A 17,485-nucleotide genomic window follows, 5' to 3' on the forward strand; every position below is an offset into this window, starting at 1 on the left:
CTGTTAAGAATTCATGATATTAAAAGTAGCACAATTTATGAATGGTCCTATAAAGTATTTACTGCATGTGTAAAGTATAAAAACCCACACACGAAAAAGAAGCAAAATAATTTTACTATGTCAGTATACTAAAGTAGTCAAAGACAGTGAAAAAATACTGTAATTAAAGAATATTCTCTGGGGCAATAATATTCCCTATGCAAATACATCTTTCTTTGCATCACTGAATTCTCTGTGTTTTATATTCCCATTAACAAAATAAAGAACTCTACATTGTCTAAATTATGCACAGCAGGTATGGATGTACTCTATGCATGTTAATTGCAGCCCTGCATGCTGAATAGGCTGGCAACAAATGACTCAAAATCTGTCTTTTTCAGTGTCATGAGCAGATAAGAACAGCTGTTGAGAACATTTGTTACCACACCAACAGGATGATTTAAAAAAGGCAGATATAATTTAACTATTAAGTTAAAAAAAGGTTGCTTCAAGCACATCTTTCCTTTGGCTACTTGCATATATTGTGCTGTTTCTCTTTTTCTTTGTCTCTTTCCCTCTCTCTGTTGCAGAACTTCAAAAACCACAGTGACAGTTTCATTCTAGAGTTCTGTGCATTTTAGAGTCTTAGTGTTTGAAATTACAAATGAGCCTGCTCTATTCCCTAGACACAGAGATAAAAAAATATCCCTGGAAAAAGTCAAGCCTACAATAACAAGAAGACTACCCCTACAGTACCTTCAACAAAAACCCAGCCGTCAAACATCAAGTCATTTTATTTTCAATTGTTCTTAAATAGCTGGGATCTCTTATTGTCTGCTGGTGAAGCACTTGTGCTTTTCTTCACAGAGCCTGCCAGCACTCGCTGTAACTGTTTCATCATTGCTCACCTCACGCCATGTTTCTCTTTCTGTTATTCCCTTTCGTCGTCCTGCTGTTGCACAGCCACTTTCATTAGGACACCTGAGCTGTCACTCAAGACCCTCTCAACTGTCAGAACACCAGGCATCAAATCTGCTGAACATCTGCATTTAATACACTGATGCTAAGCTTGCCAAGTAATGAGAAACATAAAATCAAGTTGGAATTTGATGCTTATGTATCACATATACATACTGTAACTGTCTCAATCTGACTTAAAGACATTTGGCAGTTTAAACCTGCGCAAGCTTGAAAAATATACCTTTTCTTGGTTGGGAGGTCAATGAAGGAATGCTTCATTGTAATAATTCCCCACTATTTTTGAAAGACGTACTGTACAGAGCAAACAATCAGTTTAAGAATCGGGATGATCATTTGCATGCTGTCAAAAATCAGACTGTTTTAATAAGTTTGCCCCCAAATGTTAAAAGATGCATTTGTGGGTGTGTAATCCCAGCTTTATTTTTTGAGTTAATTCTCCTTTTGCTCTCTAATAAATCCCAATAATATGAAAGCAAAACAGATAACAGTAAATTAGATTTTGATTTTAATTTAAGAATGACATTTGTCATGCTGTACTTTAATAACCAGAATTATTTAGGCATTAATAGAGTAAAGCACTATTATTTTTTTAATTAAATGCCTCTTTAATCTTTGCTAATTTCAGGATTAACAATTGTTTATTGTATACTTCTCTATTTATTAATATACTGAAATTAATTACCATATGAAGAAGAGCAAAGGCTGGCAGAAATCCAAAAACAGGCGCCGACTGGCATGAAGATTATCTCTGTCAAGCTTTTCTTCTCCGGTTTTGCCATCCTCTGCTCATATCCAGCTTCCATATTCTTTGTTTTAACTTCCCCAACACAGTGTACCTGCCAGTTGTCTTACCTGACTCTCCTGCGGTAGAAACACCTGCACTCAAACATCAGAACCACACCTTCTCTCACCCTCTCCAGCATGAAATTTCCCCTGCTAAATTTACACCTCAAGATCCTTTTCTGGCGAGTGCACTGCCCTACAGTGATTCTGGCAGTCGAGTTTAATAAGGTTAATTGTTGTATTTGGTTTGAAGAAAATTGTGTTGTTGGTGTGTTTGAGAGCTTCCTGTCTGTAGTGACTAATGTAACAAATTGTATTTACATATTACACATACAATCTATTAACCAAAATGTAACTGATTTTCCTAATAGACACTAGCATATTTTCCAAAGCACACATTTATGTCTCTATATGATGACTAAAGTCTTTAAAAAGAATTTCATCACAGGATGTGTTGTGGCATATACAGTACTGTACGTGTTGTGAAACTTCACTTTTTTACTTATACCTCCAGAAAATATGTCACGTCACATCATACTTTCCAGAAGATTTCACACTCCTCGTTAAAAATATAAAACTGTTGTAGTGGCCTTCGTGAGCATATGCTATATGGTCTGCACATACTGTATTTCTCAAAAGATATAAAGTGTGCTTCTAGTTTTTTTTTTAATTGTATAATTGGAAATTGAATTTTTATTAAATCCAAGACATCAGAAAGGTGATAAAGGGAAGATTTAGTAAAAACTGAAAGACTATCCAGATAAGTTAAAATCACTAATTCTGCAAACACACAGCCAATGTCACAGTGCCTTACAAAGAAATTTACCACCCTGTTCTTCATATACCTGTTTCCATCTGAGCTTGCAATCATGACACTTTCAAATAGGAATTGGTATTTAAAAATACACTGAGTGCAGATGTTGTATATCTTACTGATAAACCTAAAATGTTCTATTGTATGTAAATGAGTTTGTTTTTCATAGAAAATTAAAACATTCTCAACTGCATACTGTGAGATGGCAATAGGTTTAGACAAGGATCTCTGTCTTGTCTGAACCTACAGCCCTTTCACACAAATGCATTTCAATATTTTGTTATGGCAACTCTAAATCAGTTCAAAAGATTAGTGCAAAATGAGTTTGAATGGTTACAAAATTAATGGAATGGTCCCTGTACTGTATGTGTGTTATAACACTGGTTGGATTTTAATTGAGAGAAAATGTCTGCCTCTACAGTATAAGTTTTCAGTAAAATACTGTATAGAATTTAAGCCACAAATCACATAGTGATACAACAAGCTAACCATGAAGAACAAGGAGCTTTCAAAGCATTGCAGCATTAAAGTGGTAAAGAAGCAAGGATTGGGGAAAGGTTACAAGAAATGTTCAAATTCATGGATCATTGTTAAAGAGTGCATTGTGTGTCATACCACCCAGCCAAAACCAGCCATAGATCAAGTGGGCCTTGCCAACCAATGAGTCAGGCAAGCAAACAGTGAAGCTAACAGTGATTTTTAAAGATTTAAAAGCAAAATTCTTTTACTTTGCTTTTAAATCTTTATATAAGTCAGATAGGTCGGAGTCAGTATTCATACGTACATTGACACCATCCTGGTCTCTACACAAAACTGGCCCGTATAGGTAAACAGCAAGAAAAATGAAATTACTGAAACAGAATTTGTGACAAAGCATGTAAAATATATACAGTAGCAGACATGTGGGGAATGTTTTGGTGATGAGACAAGAGAAAACTAAACTTTCTGGTCTGAATGCAAAGCATTATGTTTGGTGCAGGTCTGACACAGACACACCACTCAGACACCATAATTTCAGCTATCACCTGGATATGTGAAACTTGTTAGGACTGAGGAGGAAATGGATTCCAATTAAAAAAGAGTTAATTTGGGGAAAAAAATACATCATTTGTAATTCAGGGGAAAGTTTTTAGTTTAAAAATATAAAAAGAGTAAAAACATATGCAGGTCATTTTACAGTTTATCATCACTTGGGGAAGATGACTGGTATATCAACCAAAGGTGATTTTTACATGATATGTTTACTTGTTCTCTGAGTATTTGTTGAGTATTTACACATGTAAAATGAATGTTCCAATTTTGAAAAAAACATATTTTTACAAAGGAGCAAGTAAAGAAATCTTATACTCGTATACTTGCTATACAACAGCCTGTTGTTATAACAGAGTTTTGAGTCAAAACACTTCAAATCTGGTGTAGCTACAGTATATTGCACATTAATCATATGTGTCATGAAGAATTATATCATGCTTTATGCTGAAAAGAACATACATAAAAATTAAAGAGCTCAGGTGCAGAGTTAGTCAGAAGGAACTGAAAAACTGAAAGATTACCAGTCCAGAACATGTCTACTGCAGATCAACATCAGGAACTTCTTTATTGGAAACACCTGCATTATTTGAAAGCTTTTTAAAGGAGAAGGCAATTAAATAATAGTACTGTTTTAACTATTCTTATTTATCCCTTTGTAACCATTTACATTTTCAAATTACTTGATTTTGTGGTTCACTGCGTGTTCTAATTTTTTAATATTTCTCAATTTTCTACTCATAATTAGAAGGATGGCTGTTTGAAATTTCATTGAAATTAACCATTGGCACAATAAAACTGCTTTGCCTCTCCTGTCATCAACCAAATAAACAACAGTGTAAAAAGACATGCGAATGCAAGCATTTCTTTCTGATGTGTTTTTTTCTATAAAACTGAAAATAAAAACTAAAACTGTAGATTTGATGGAATAATTGCGAAACTGAGTTCATCTTGATGAACTGAAATGTGATTGCAAAGTGAAATAACTCTCTGTGTTCCCCTTGCCTGGACAGTAAATAAGTATAGTACATGTTTGAGTATTTATTGAAGTGTCTTTAATTTTAATTTTTCAGTAACGTTTTTACTTTCCTTTTAAAATCTAAAAATGAACTAACCACAAGTCTTGAAACAAGTAGGTACAGTAGGTAATTTCTGTGTTTGAGCTAAAACAGCTCAATGGCCAATGACTTGAATTCAACAATGAGCACATGACTCCCTGAATGGGTGACACACCTGTATATCACAGAGCCTACTTTCAGCAAAGGCTGGTCTCCTTTCATACAATAGAGTGCATTGGAGATACTGGGGTAAAGTACCCAAGGACTTTAAGTCAAAACCTAACAGTCATGAGCCCAAAGAACTACCCAGCAAGCTGTGCTGTCCCCTTTAAATCAAGAACTGTATTTGTAATAGTTTTACCCTGTTTTGATACCCTATGTTTTGCCTTGTCTATCTGTCTGATTGCAACAGAACCTGTGGGTATTTCAAAATAGTTCTGAAAGTGCAGAAAAATTTTGAATGTTGCTTTTTATAACACACCTCTTTCATATGACATGGTATTTTAAACCCTTATAAACTGCTTTGAAATAAGTTTAACTTAGTATCTTTTCAATAATACAGTAGCGTTGTTGAATCATTAAGACTCACTAACCCTTTCTTGCACATTAATTATAAGCTCAGCAAGCTTACTGTATGTTTCCTACACAGTTTACATCAATCTTCAGAATATGTCTCTGACTAAGATTGATATTTCAAATGACATTTACCTCCTTTAAATCCGTTTCCGTCATTTAATTAAAGATGCATTTAACTTTTACAATTCCCAGTTACTCATAACCATTGCACTTACTGTAAATTCTGGGTGTTAAAACTATTTGAACTAGAATTTGCACCATTGATGGCAAGGAAGACACTTCTGTTCTTTTGTGTATACCAATGCTTCTGTAAGGTTTCTCAAAACAATATTTTATTGTTATGACGAAGCTGGATTCATTCAAGTACAAATCTCAGAGGCAAAATAATTTTCATGGCTTGCTGTCCTCGATAATTTTCTAAACGTCTGCTAGGTAAACTATTTAAGAAAAACATTGTGAATGCACTGAATAGGGTAGCTGCATTCACAATTACAGAAAGGTCTGAAAATGGATTGCAAATAAAAATAATTTAAAGTATCAAAGGGCTTCAGAATAAAAGCGCACAATGTGATTTTAGAGACCTATATAGCTTTCAACTTCAAATAATAAAAAATAAAATAAAATCACACCCTCAAAAGCACTATTATTCCTTTTTATATGGGAGAGGATTAGTGTTTTGATAACATTAGCATTCCAGTGTGGTTTCGCCTGAATTGATAAATATGTATGAACAGTAAATTCTGCAATGGAATGGAGTCCCATTCAGGGTGTATCCTGCCTTCTGCCTGTTGCTTGCCGGGATAGGCTCTGGCTGTTTTGCAACCCTGTGTTGGATAAAGCAGTTGGAAAAGGAGTGGGTGGATGAATACAGTAGTTGATTTCCATAACTCAGAAACTTCTGGCGACAACTTTATTTGGACTCTAGTAGGGTAAGAATTCTCTAGCACGTAAAGAATTCTTCAAAAGTCCATAGGACTGCACTGCTATTCTCCCACAGGGCTGTGAATGGATCTAAGACAAAATTAAGGCATGCTGTAAGTGATCCACAAATTCACAAAATGTGAGTGTACAAAGGTGATTTTATCATCTCTCCCAAACAATTCAAGTCCAATACTTTAGTTTTATGTCATATTTCACATACAGGTACTGTATGTTCCTTTTCTCGAATCAATAGAGCTGAAGTGTCTTTGCACCAAAGCCAAATATGACACATTTATGAATCCCCAAGGTAGTCTAAACATTATTTCGTGGATTTATTATCTTTCTGCTGCATTTTGTGTTTGTTTTTTTTCTTCAAAAGAATAAAAGAACCAGCAACACGGCACATAATGAAATAGCTGATGTGGGATGTTCACAATCCATGCTTTATAGCAAAATAATTTATTGTAAAAAAAAAGGGTAATTTTTGTACAGAACAAACAGTTGTCAAGTTCCATTTTGTCTGCACTGCTTTCAGAGACAAATGCAAATATGTATAAAAATGAAACAATTGTGGTGTCCCTAAAATTATGGTTTTGCTTTTGTTTATACTGTATATAAGAGAGCTAATGCCTTAAGGGCATGCAATCAGATTCAATGTACCATATTCCAAACTTCATTTGTCATTGTATTTGTTTACAGCTACAGCTCCGTAAGTCAATTTCTTTGTCTGCATTATATATTTTATATACTGTTACTTATCCATCAGAACTTCACTGTACTGTATATAAGGTTGACTTAATTATTTAAAAGGAACATAAGCTCCAGACGGCTACTAAAATCCTCAAGACCCAACAGTACCTGTTGACAGTTACAACCTTAAGATTGTATCTAGGTCAGTTTAGCACGTTACAAGGTACACATCCTTTTCAATGCGGATAAGAATAGGTAGTCTAACCACTCACAATTAATTTTCCTGTGCTCTTTCATACACCATGTGCAATGCCTGAGCATTCCAAAGGGCTGACTTATTTCGTCTTTATTTGCAGAACCTCCCGTCGACCCCAAGCATTTTAATCCTGCCAATACGGCAGAAGGTCTGCAGCAGCACATTGATTTATTCCACAGATGCTCTCTACAACTCAATGGGCAACACAGCTGGGGTTTCAGTGCCGAGAAAAGTTTGTGAACCCCCCTAGGTTGATCTGTATTGTTGTGTATTTTAGACTTCACGTGTGCGGTAATTAGATCTTCAGGAAAGTCTTAATAAAAGATGAAGACAACCGGATAAAATGTATAGCACAAAGACATAAGATTGTTTTGAATTATTCAATGAATAAAGTTATCCAATGGTAAATATCCTCATATAAATAAGTATGTCAACCCTTAAATTCAATAATTGGTGGCACCTCCTTCAGTCTTCGGCTAGACAGTTCTTGTAAGTGTTCATCAGTCTCTCTCATCATCTTTTTAGAATTGTGGCCGTGCTTCCTCCCAGAATTAATCATTTCTTCTCAAGTTCAGCTGAATGGATGAATGGGATGGTCTGATATTCGGCTGCAGAATTTGCCAATAGGACATGAAATTAATGGTTCCATCAATGACGGAAAGCTGTCTACTGTATGTCCTGTGGCAGCAAAGTGGCCCAAGAAAGAATACTCCCACTCCCATGGCTCCTGGTAAGGATGAGGTTCCTCTGTTAGAAAAAGTTTACGTCCCTTTAAGATTTATGTCCTTTTAAGAAAACCTCAGCCTGCATAAATACTTCTAAGAGCACTGAGCTGGCTCATTATGGTCACCACCATTTAATGGTTACTGATGGAGTTAGTGTCCCCTTTTGTGTACTATAAGTTCCAATTTTTATATGTACTAAATTTCAGTACACAGCACATGTGACACAGTTGCTTTAAACGTTCATCCAAATTCAATGCTTCCTTTGTCTACAATGCATTCTCATTATGTTTTTAAATATCAGCGTATCAAAGGGATTTTTAAATATCACTGTCAGCAATATTGAATCCAGAAGTACCTGTATGACATGATTTGCATGTACACTATTTTGAAATATTATCTACTACTGTACATCTTGAAGATTATAAGCATGTATTAACATAATGCTATGCAAAGTCTTAGACATCAGAGACAACCAGGAGTTACAACTTAAAAAATATTTTTAAATGTGAGATGATGTTGAATCACATTTTTACTCACATCTAATTGACTCACAAGTAAGGTGTGCCCTGTCCTCTACTACAGTACATTTGTTCCTCTCTACAAATCCAGAAAGATGTAAGGGTATTTTGTATTCAACAAAATGCAGATACATCAGGATGTAATAAAAGCTTAAACCAAAATGGCAAAACACTCAGTAGATGACAACCCTAGAATTGTATTTCTGTATAAAAAAGAATAACAGCCTCCTGAAGTACAACAGAGTCAAATCCCTAATATTCATGCATTAAGTTTGCACTTGTGTCTTTAACAAACCTTCTGGCTCCAAACAAGTCTAGTGTGAAATCAGTCACAATAAGGCACTGGTGCCTTCAAAAAAAGAAAAGATAAGCTGCCAAATGGCAAAGCTTGAAAGAGACTCATGGGTGATTGCGTTCTTTGCCATTGATTAGTGGTTTCCATGGTTTGGCAATGAGAAACATAGCCTTTTTGATGTTAAATCATTTCCCCTAGACCTCTTGGACTGATAAATGTGTCAGAACAAAAATATTTGGACCAACTTGAAACTAGAGCGCTGTGTTCCTAGATGCAGTCATCTTTCAGTATACAGTACATGAGATAAGACCACTTTATTGGCCATATACAATTTCTTGCATTAGGAAATCATCTTTTCACATACCCCAGCTTGCTCTTCATGAGACACACAGACAGGAAGAGAAGCTTGGGGTCAGAGCACAGGGTCAGCCATTGTACAGTGCCTCTGGAGCAACTGGGGTTAAGGGCCTTGCTCAGGAGCTTAGTGGAGTACGATTCCTCCACGGGATTTGAAGCGGCAACCTTCCAGCCACAGGGGCAGATCCATAGCCACAGAGCCACCACTCCGCCCTCAACATAGATTCACGAAATTTACTTCAAATTCCCAACACATTTCCGCTTGTAAAACTTTGATTTCTAAACATGTTTGTGTCCTTTTAAGTAGTAAATATGTTTTAAAAGCTGTGAGACAGTTTTGTTTTTCGAGATGAGCACCATAGAGGGAAGCTGACTGCTGTTGTCAATCCATTTTCACATGTGCTCTTATCCAGGGTTATGGGCATCAGAGGAAGAAGACGAATGTGATTCTGTAACTACAGTCAACATCCTTACAATTGGTGTGGTCGCTACTAATAATAAGTAATACGTACAGAAATTTAAGGACTGGAAAGACCTTAATATACAGACCTTAATATTGAAAGTATCAGAGGATGGGCTCATGGATTGTATCGCTTCTTCTAGGTTTGTTTTTTCTTATAAACTACACTTTTGACATTATGAGCAAAAGTGGTGGGCAGCCCAGCGACAAGTACAGACCATCTCACCCTTCTCTTTGTTTTCTCTGAATGGTCAAATACAAACTGATCAAATACTATGCCAAAGACTAGACCCAGCACTATAGACCATTAAAGTAGTTGACCAGTTATTTTAATGCATTTTCTCTGGATACCTAGCCATCTTAATATGCAAATATGATAACCTATCTACTTAAGCAATCAAACACAAAGGTTTGTCAAAGAGTCTAACAATTCTGTTCCGTGTTCTAACCAAGGGTCACCTATTTTATGTCAAATACAGTATATAGATTATTTGTACTTTTCAGGTAGTACAGTGCTTTGATACTGTATATCAATTATCTATTTACTTTTGGAAAATTACATTTCAGATAAGCACTGCTTCCTTGTTCCGTGTTCTTCACTTAATAGGTTAATGCAAAGACTGTTCATCTGCGGTGGAAGTAGGCATACCATGGACCAAACTTTTTACATGCGTGTCTATTTACCAATTGATCAGATACAGTATATCATAGCTGAAATGCAGCTATGAACTAGTTGCCAGTTTCACAAAATGATGTTAGTGTGTTCATCAACTTCCATTAAAAGGGATAAGTTATACTTAAAAAAAATAAGGAACACACCACTGTTTTCATCGACACCAGAAAGTGAAATGTACAGAATGTGATCAATTGTACTCCTTGAGAACAACGATTGAGTCACGATTGTTGTTTCGCCTCTGAGACTGTTCTGAATATCAAGATATTAATGTTAATTGTTGATGATACATGTTCTGAGCATTTCTCTGTTGTACTGTATGTACGTAATGAAATATTGTAATGTTCTCTGTGTGTATGACATGCAGAAAAAACTCAGGGAGATGAATCACCTGAAGTGGGCACTATAGAAGTTTTATAATTACATTGAAGTCACTCACTATTATGATCCAACAAGGGAGGAGAAAGGTAAAACATGACAGAGCACTAAAATCTCCCTGGGATCAACAAGTTTCCAGGGTAAAGATGGCAAACTCATCTATTTTGCATTAACACAGGTTTCGGTTCCTCACAATTAATGCCTGCATGTTTTATTTAAACACCAATTAATAGTGTCTGCTGTTCATTACAGCATTTGCTCTACAGTCTTGTCTCAGCAGAAAGCTCCTTATCTATGTCTTCAGTGACACATCACAGAGGATGTAATGTCATCCACAAAACAGAAGAACTTCTCAGATCAAGTGAATAATATGATGTAGTTTTAAAATCCCAAGGGGACTCTAGATACACAGTTCCACAAATGTGTAACAACAACTTTACGGAGGGGGGTGTAACTCACTGTACCAAGAGTAGTACAGTACATAAGGAGCAGTTCTACACATTCAAACAAATAACATCTAAGGTAAAATCTTCTCTGCTGTGCTCACCACCTCAATCAGCGAATGTTGAACAATTAAATAGCATAAACATAAACATTAACATTTAGTGAGAAAGACACTTCATTTCTTTGAGTACAGTACATAGATTTGGAACATTAGTTGAAGGAAATGGCATCACATTCATTAATTACTGCTTAAGAAAAATAAAAATCTGAAGTGGCTTATTATGGTACACCATATACTCCAGACCATTTATCTCAAACAACTTCATTTCAATGGTTGTTTGAATTCAATCAAAAAATAATTTCAAAATACAATAATGACAAAAAAAAATAAAAAAAAAACTATCATCACAATATTGTTTGTTTTTCACCCAATCTCAAATTTTATTTAAAAATTTAACTTGGGAATCCACCTGCATGATATATTGGAAATGTTTGCTTTATGGGTTGCAACAAGAAGTCTGGTTACTACATGAAAAGAACTGTTGAGCAGCACTGTTTCCTTGCACTCAAATAACTGCATATACTGTCTACTGTCTAAAGTCAATAAAAATAAAAGCCTCTGTTTGCCTTAGCACTTACCAGATACAGTCACTTTGGCTGTTCTGCTCACGATGGCTCCCACCCCTTCCAGAGAAGCTTGGCACTGGTACAGGCCCTCATCAGGCCGGTGATGCCGCGAGTGAACAACATTCTGGATTATCAGAGTCCCATTTGACAGCTGCTGTCTCCTCTCATCCACCACCGCACTCAAGAACACGCTATCCTTCTTCCAGGAAATGACAGGTGTGCCTTGATCTGACTCTGCCATGCAGTCCAGCTGCACAGTTCCCCCTCTCACAGTGATTGTGTCAGCAGGCTCCTGCAAGAACTTCAAGGCAGTGAAGCTCTTCGCTTGTGAACCTGAAACACAGAACAACAGAATCCTTAGATGTTAGCATTGATTTACTCTCCATCCTATCCAGCAAATAAACTGAATACTGTATTTCTAAACAAAACATATATTGAAACCACAATAAATGAGCTATGGGAGATGAAAAAGTGCTTGAGACAAAGCTTCAGGTATGTGTAGGATAGCTATGGAAGGGAGAATATTTTTAATTGTTTGGGTAAATTGATATTTTTTCATTATTTCTTACATACTGTAGATGTAGTGAGAATGGAGTGTTTAAGTCAAATCCCAGGTTCTGTTGTTGTACCGTTGAGCAGGGCACAGTAATTCACTTAAAAATTGTTCCATGAAAATACATCTGTATAAATGCACACAAATATAAGCTTTTTGGGGGTAAAAGCATTATCCAAATAAGTAAAATGAAGTTTAAAAGAAGTTGTGAAGAAGGCCAGACTCTAACCTCTCCCTTATTTAAGTCAATAACTCAATAAACAGTTATTGTTATTCTGTTTACTGTATCTTAATTTTAGTACAATTCAATATTATTCTCCACGCATCCTATATTTTGGATGATCTGCGTATATACTGCAATACTGCATTGTAAACAAACAGGTCTGGTGAAAAACTAAATGGAGACAGGAAAGAACAGGGATTCAGATACACAGTAGTACAATATGTGTAACTTTGGAAAAACAGATTATATGTGCAGTTTGGTATTAATAAAATAACACTGTCACACACTAAGGAATCAAGAATTTAAATGAGCATAATTTGAATAAAAATGTTGCAATGTGTGAAAAAAGAGCTGCAGTGTCTGGTATGAAAAGATAATGCCAAGTAATAAACTAGCACTAGTAGGATCTTTGGCATGAAAACTTCCAGCACAGAAAACTGATACATCTAAGGAAAACATTACTTACAAAAGTATACTGGCATAACAAAGCCCTGAAAATGATGCCTGACAGAGGTATTTTTTATTTGCTGTAAAAAAGTTCTAACTGAAAAAATAAAGCCTTTGCATGAATGTTTTGTCCGTAACAATTAAACAACTAAAGATAAAAGAGAAAGTGTATGCATATATGAGTCTACTACAATAGTTCCAACAGCATAAAATAGAAGCCTGTTACAGCAAGTCTTCCAAAGAGCATTCAAAATCCCCACTAGAAGTATTCAAACACATGCGTTTTCAAGCACTGTTCAAATTGAGATTTCTGGTAGAGGACTGATTAGCAGATCTCACTTTGAATAGCAGATTCCAATCATAAAAAATGCATTTGAACCCACCCTACAAGTCTACTGGCATTAGGGGTTGAGTGCATGGACATTTTGGCTTGACAATGAATCTCTGCTCTGGGAGTACTGTATGTGCTTTATCACAAGATTTAAACCTTCATCTTTAAATATGTGACATTTATTGAAAAGTCTTTCCATGCAAAAGAAATAAATATCAGTGATATTTGAACCTAAACATCCACAAGGGAAAGGGGGTGATGCAAACATGGTTTCACTTTGTAATGAAGCTTCCTTTAGAATTGATTAAAATAACCAATGTTTCAGCCATCCAGGCAAGAACTCCCAATGAATGCAGGGATTGCCTGTCCAAGTACATTGAAAATCTGAGGAAGAGCATTTTTACTAAATATGTATTTTAAACCAAGACAGGACTCTTTGAAAATCCTTTCCTTTGCCTCCCCTTTCCAGCACTCTTAAGATCGATTTGGATTCACAAGCAACGCGTTTGTTATTCTGCCAAATGACAGTAAAATGTCTAGCTAAGCATCAGGTACCCACTGTATTTGTCACTGTGAGCGTTTATTGTTCTGTTTTATTCTATGTCACAGATCTTCACAATTCCCACCATTCTCCACATCATGATATCCCAAATTCCCTCTGTACTGCGCTATATACAGTAGTATATACAGTATACATATAATGTAACCTGTTTAATGTCACCACAGTTTAATGCTCAGCTATGATTGTGCATCTTCAATGTTTCAATGTCTTCAGATTTTTTAGCTGTTAGTTTTGTATATTAATTCTTGAAATAATAATGTACTTTTTTCACCATTAACATGTCTGGATGAAGCCATTGAAATAACTATTAAAGAATTTAACCAAGACTTCTCTTTAACTAGGAAAAAAATATTTCTTTGTTTTCTGGATCTGTTTTCCACACTTTAGCTATCCATCTATCTTCAGTAACTGTTTTATCCTTACAGAGCTCCAGGGAGCTGAAAGGAACCCTAAGCAAGCAGGCAGACATATTACACCCAGTATGGGATGCTGGTTTATCACAGGGTGACTTCTGAGACATCAGTTAGCTTGTCTGTATTTGGTTGTCTGCAATTAGATTGCAGAAGCAAACTAGAGCACTTAGAGAAAACTGACATGAACACAGGGGCTGCGTGCAATCTCAGCACCTAAGGCACATCTGGTTAGACCACAGAGTTGAGAGGCAGCTGTGAGACAGCCAGGTCACCATGCTGCTGACACTATAACAACTGAGAACAAGACATTGTGTCCCTTACATGAAGTAAACTTGCTATGTACAGAGGACAGCATTAAAACACAAAAAAATGCTATTGGTTCCAGTGCTCATGTGCTGTACAGTATATTTAATGCCTCTGTATATTTTTCTTTACAGTATCTGTAAGATTCTTCAAATTCCTCTCTCTTTAGAGTTCTGTACATATTAAGTAAACGTGAATTACATCAACCATAGTCTCTATATTGTTTTATTCCATATTTGTTTTTAAATTATTGAGAACATGGGCTTTATCATCATTACATGAAGTGGTTCTTGTTTGTATTGTGTTTTCTCATTAAGAATCATCAGTAACGTTCTTGTCATACCCACGTGATTTGAAATCACTGTTTGAGTATTTTTTAGATCTTGGCTCTTGTCCCTATGACTGCACACATAAGGAGAATGAGAAAATGAGGAAAGGCAGGATCTTACAACCCACAACCACTTTTGAGCCACTTATTTTTTAAGGTGTCAAAGGCAACCCAGCCCTGTACCAGACGTTGAGCATCACATGCCCAAAAGAAGGAGACCATAGGGTTTGCTAAGAGCCAAGAGAACCTTAGCACTATTCTAGGCAGTGGACTCATATTTGGGGAAACAGTTAGTTTGTGACATAACAAGCAGTATGCTCGAACCCATGATACAATATTGGTCACAGAATCATCACTCAGGAGGTCCTGGATTGCTCAACTTACTTCAATACCAATCTTTTGTGTTTATGTTGGAGTTTTTGATATTTTTTGTCTTTTATCTTTGGTTACATGGCAAATTTGGGAGCACTGTCCTTAGCATTGTGTACACTGGGACACAACGTTCGCTGTGTAACACTGAATTGCATCGGAAAGCAAACTGTATCCCATGTGCTTAAACATAAGCTAATTTAAATTAAATATGTCAGTTCTCTGTTGGGTACTTAAATGATAAATAAGAGTCTAACAATCATGCAGATAAGAAGACAAATTTGTTGACTTTGAAAGTCAATCTCGATTTCTGAGCCAGCAATTGGTCATATATTTAGATTTCTGTTTGATTGTTTAGAATTATGTTTTATTTAAATCCAACATTCAGGCATTGAATAATTCCCTCTTGCACTTGTTCTTTTCGCCTTTAAAAAACAAACTGAGATAGTTACTACAAAATGGTACTATAAAGAGAAAGTTGATATAGAGGGTTGATCCTTCAGATTTTATAATCATTTGGGTATGATGATCTTCATTTACATAGGCAGCCTGTTTCCTTGGCAAATAGCATGTCATAATAACTCATCATTGCTAAGACTGAAGAACACACAGTGCAGCAAGGATACCCACAGAGATGCAGGGAGTGCTAACTTTTTACAACTATCCATTTCATTACATCAGAAAGAGCACGGTGTGTAATTGAAAATTCCGTCTAGCTTACGTTTCCTTTCCCTGGGCTAAGGGAATAGTTTAAATTTGATAAGATGACATGGGATCCGGTCTGTGCATACAAACGACAATAGCCCAGACAGCTTGTCAGAAAACCCTGTCAGATCTGTGGAAATGAAGTGTCAGAAAAATAGCATACCATGAGAGTCAGTCAGCATTTAAAACCTCTGTATCTCCCACTGATTGTGCAAATTTCATTTGAATATACTCTTGATACAGTACCAGAGACCCAGTCTCCTTAAGGCTGGTAGAAAGTATAGAGGAGTCTTATTTTCAGCACACAGAAGGCCTTTAGTAGCAATACAACAGAGAGACAGAAGGCTGAAAACAGGTTTCTTTTCTACAGTATAACAGACAAGAACTAATTCTTCACAATGATTGGAACCACAAAATTGGTAATGAATTATGCTAGTGTACTGACACTCAATGGCCACTGCAAGGACAATGCTGAACTGGCACTGACAGATTAGTGAGAAAAAATGTCTGGTTCCTGCTCATCTTGTAATGCTCTTACCTTTACTGGTTGAAGTTCAATAGTTCAGCAGCATTAGCAGAGCATGAGCCAAAATACTCACCTGATGAAAAATAAGAACTTCCTATAAAGAAGATTACATGATGGTTCAGATTAGTGTGCCCTGAAATCATATTTGCCTATTATAAACCTTTTACCCTTTGTATACTGTACTATTTATATACTGTACTTATATAGTTTCAGCCTTTGGGGTGGTGCAGTGGCTCTGTGGCTAAGGATCTGCGCCTGTGGCTAGAAGGTTGCTGGTTAGTATCCCGTGGCCAGCAGAGGAATCTCACTCCGTTGAGCCAATGAGCAAGGCCCTTAACCCCAGCTGCTCCAGGGGCGCTGTATAAACGGCTGACCCTGCGCTCTGACCCCAAGCTTCTCTCCCTGTCTGTGTGTCTCATGGAGAGCAAGTTGGGATATCTATTTTAAGCTACAATAGAGGTCATTTCGAATGCTAATATTTATCAACACAAGCAAAGGAACCTCAGTGATTTTCATTATTAAAAAGCATATTTGTTTCACTTAAAATACTGTCTGTACATAGTTTTACAAATATATATAGTAAGCAGTTTATGTAAGAAGTATTCATCTTCAAATCTACTGTACCTCCTGATCCAAAAAGCTCAAATAGAATTTACACACCTCCTTAACCATATGGAGACTGAATTCTATTGAGACAAGTACAGACTGTAATTTTATACATAGTATTAATTTCTCATTTTGCATAATATGAGACCCTGACATAAACAACACTTAAAACCAAGAATGATTATGACAAGATCAAAAGTGTACTGTATATATAAGCCATCTTGAAAGTAGTGACTGAAAATCCTTCAATATAATACCTGCTTTAAAATGAACCTGCTAAACAATGGTGCTTTTTAAATTAATGATTATAAGATGGTTGTAGCCAAACATACAATCCATAAAATAATGGAAAACACAGAAATAATCTAAACACAATATTTATGAACTTATATATGTGACAGTGGAACACACCTCCCATGCATGGGAATGCGCAGCTACAGTACCACACCTGAGGCTAATCAAGGCTGCGCTTTAAGATCCCCACGCGTCCGCAGACAGCGTTCAAGCTTAGAATCAAATGTGTTCGCAAGCCGGCTACACACCCAATTGCCCTCA

General features: G+C 36.2%; 1 protein-coding gene across 1 annotated transcript in view; it reads right to left on the minus strand.

Moving 5' to 3' along the window:
* Positions 1–17,485, minus strand: part of dcc (DCC netrin 1 receptor) — a 369,239-nt gene that overhangs the window by 230,378 nt on the left and 121,376 nt on the right. Inside the window, exon 2 of the mRNA XM_088910726.1 lies at positions 11,577–11,897. Coding sequence (XP_088766852.1) covers positions 11,577–11,897 — 321 coding nt within the window. The remainder of the gene's footprint in view (positions 1–11,576; positions 11,898–17,485) is intronic.

The sequence above is a fragment of the Atractosteus spatula genome, chromosome 3 (assembly GCF_055471065.1).
Source record: "Atractosteus spatula isolate fAtrSpa1 chromosome 3, fAtrSpa1.hap1, whole genome shotgun sequence".
Classification (NCBI taxonomy): Eukaryota; Metazoa; Chordata; class Actinopteri; order Semionotiformes; family Lepisosteidae; genus Atractosteus; species Atractosteus spatula.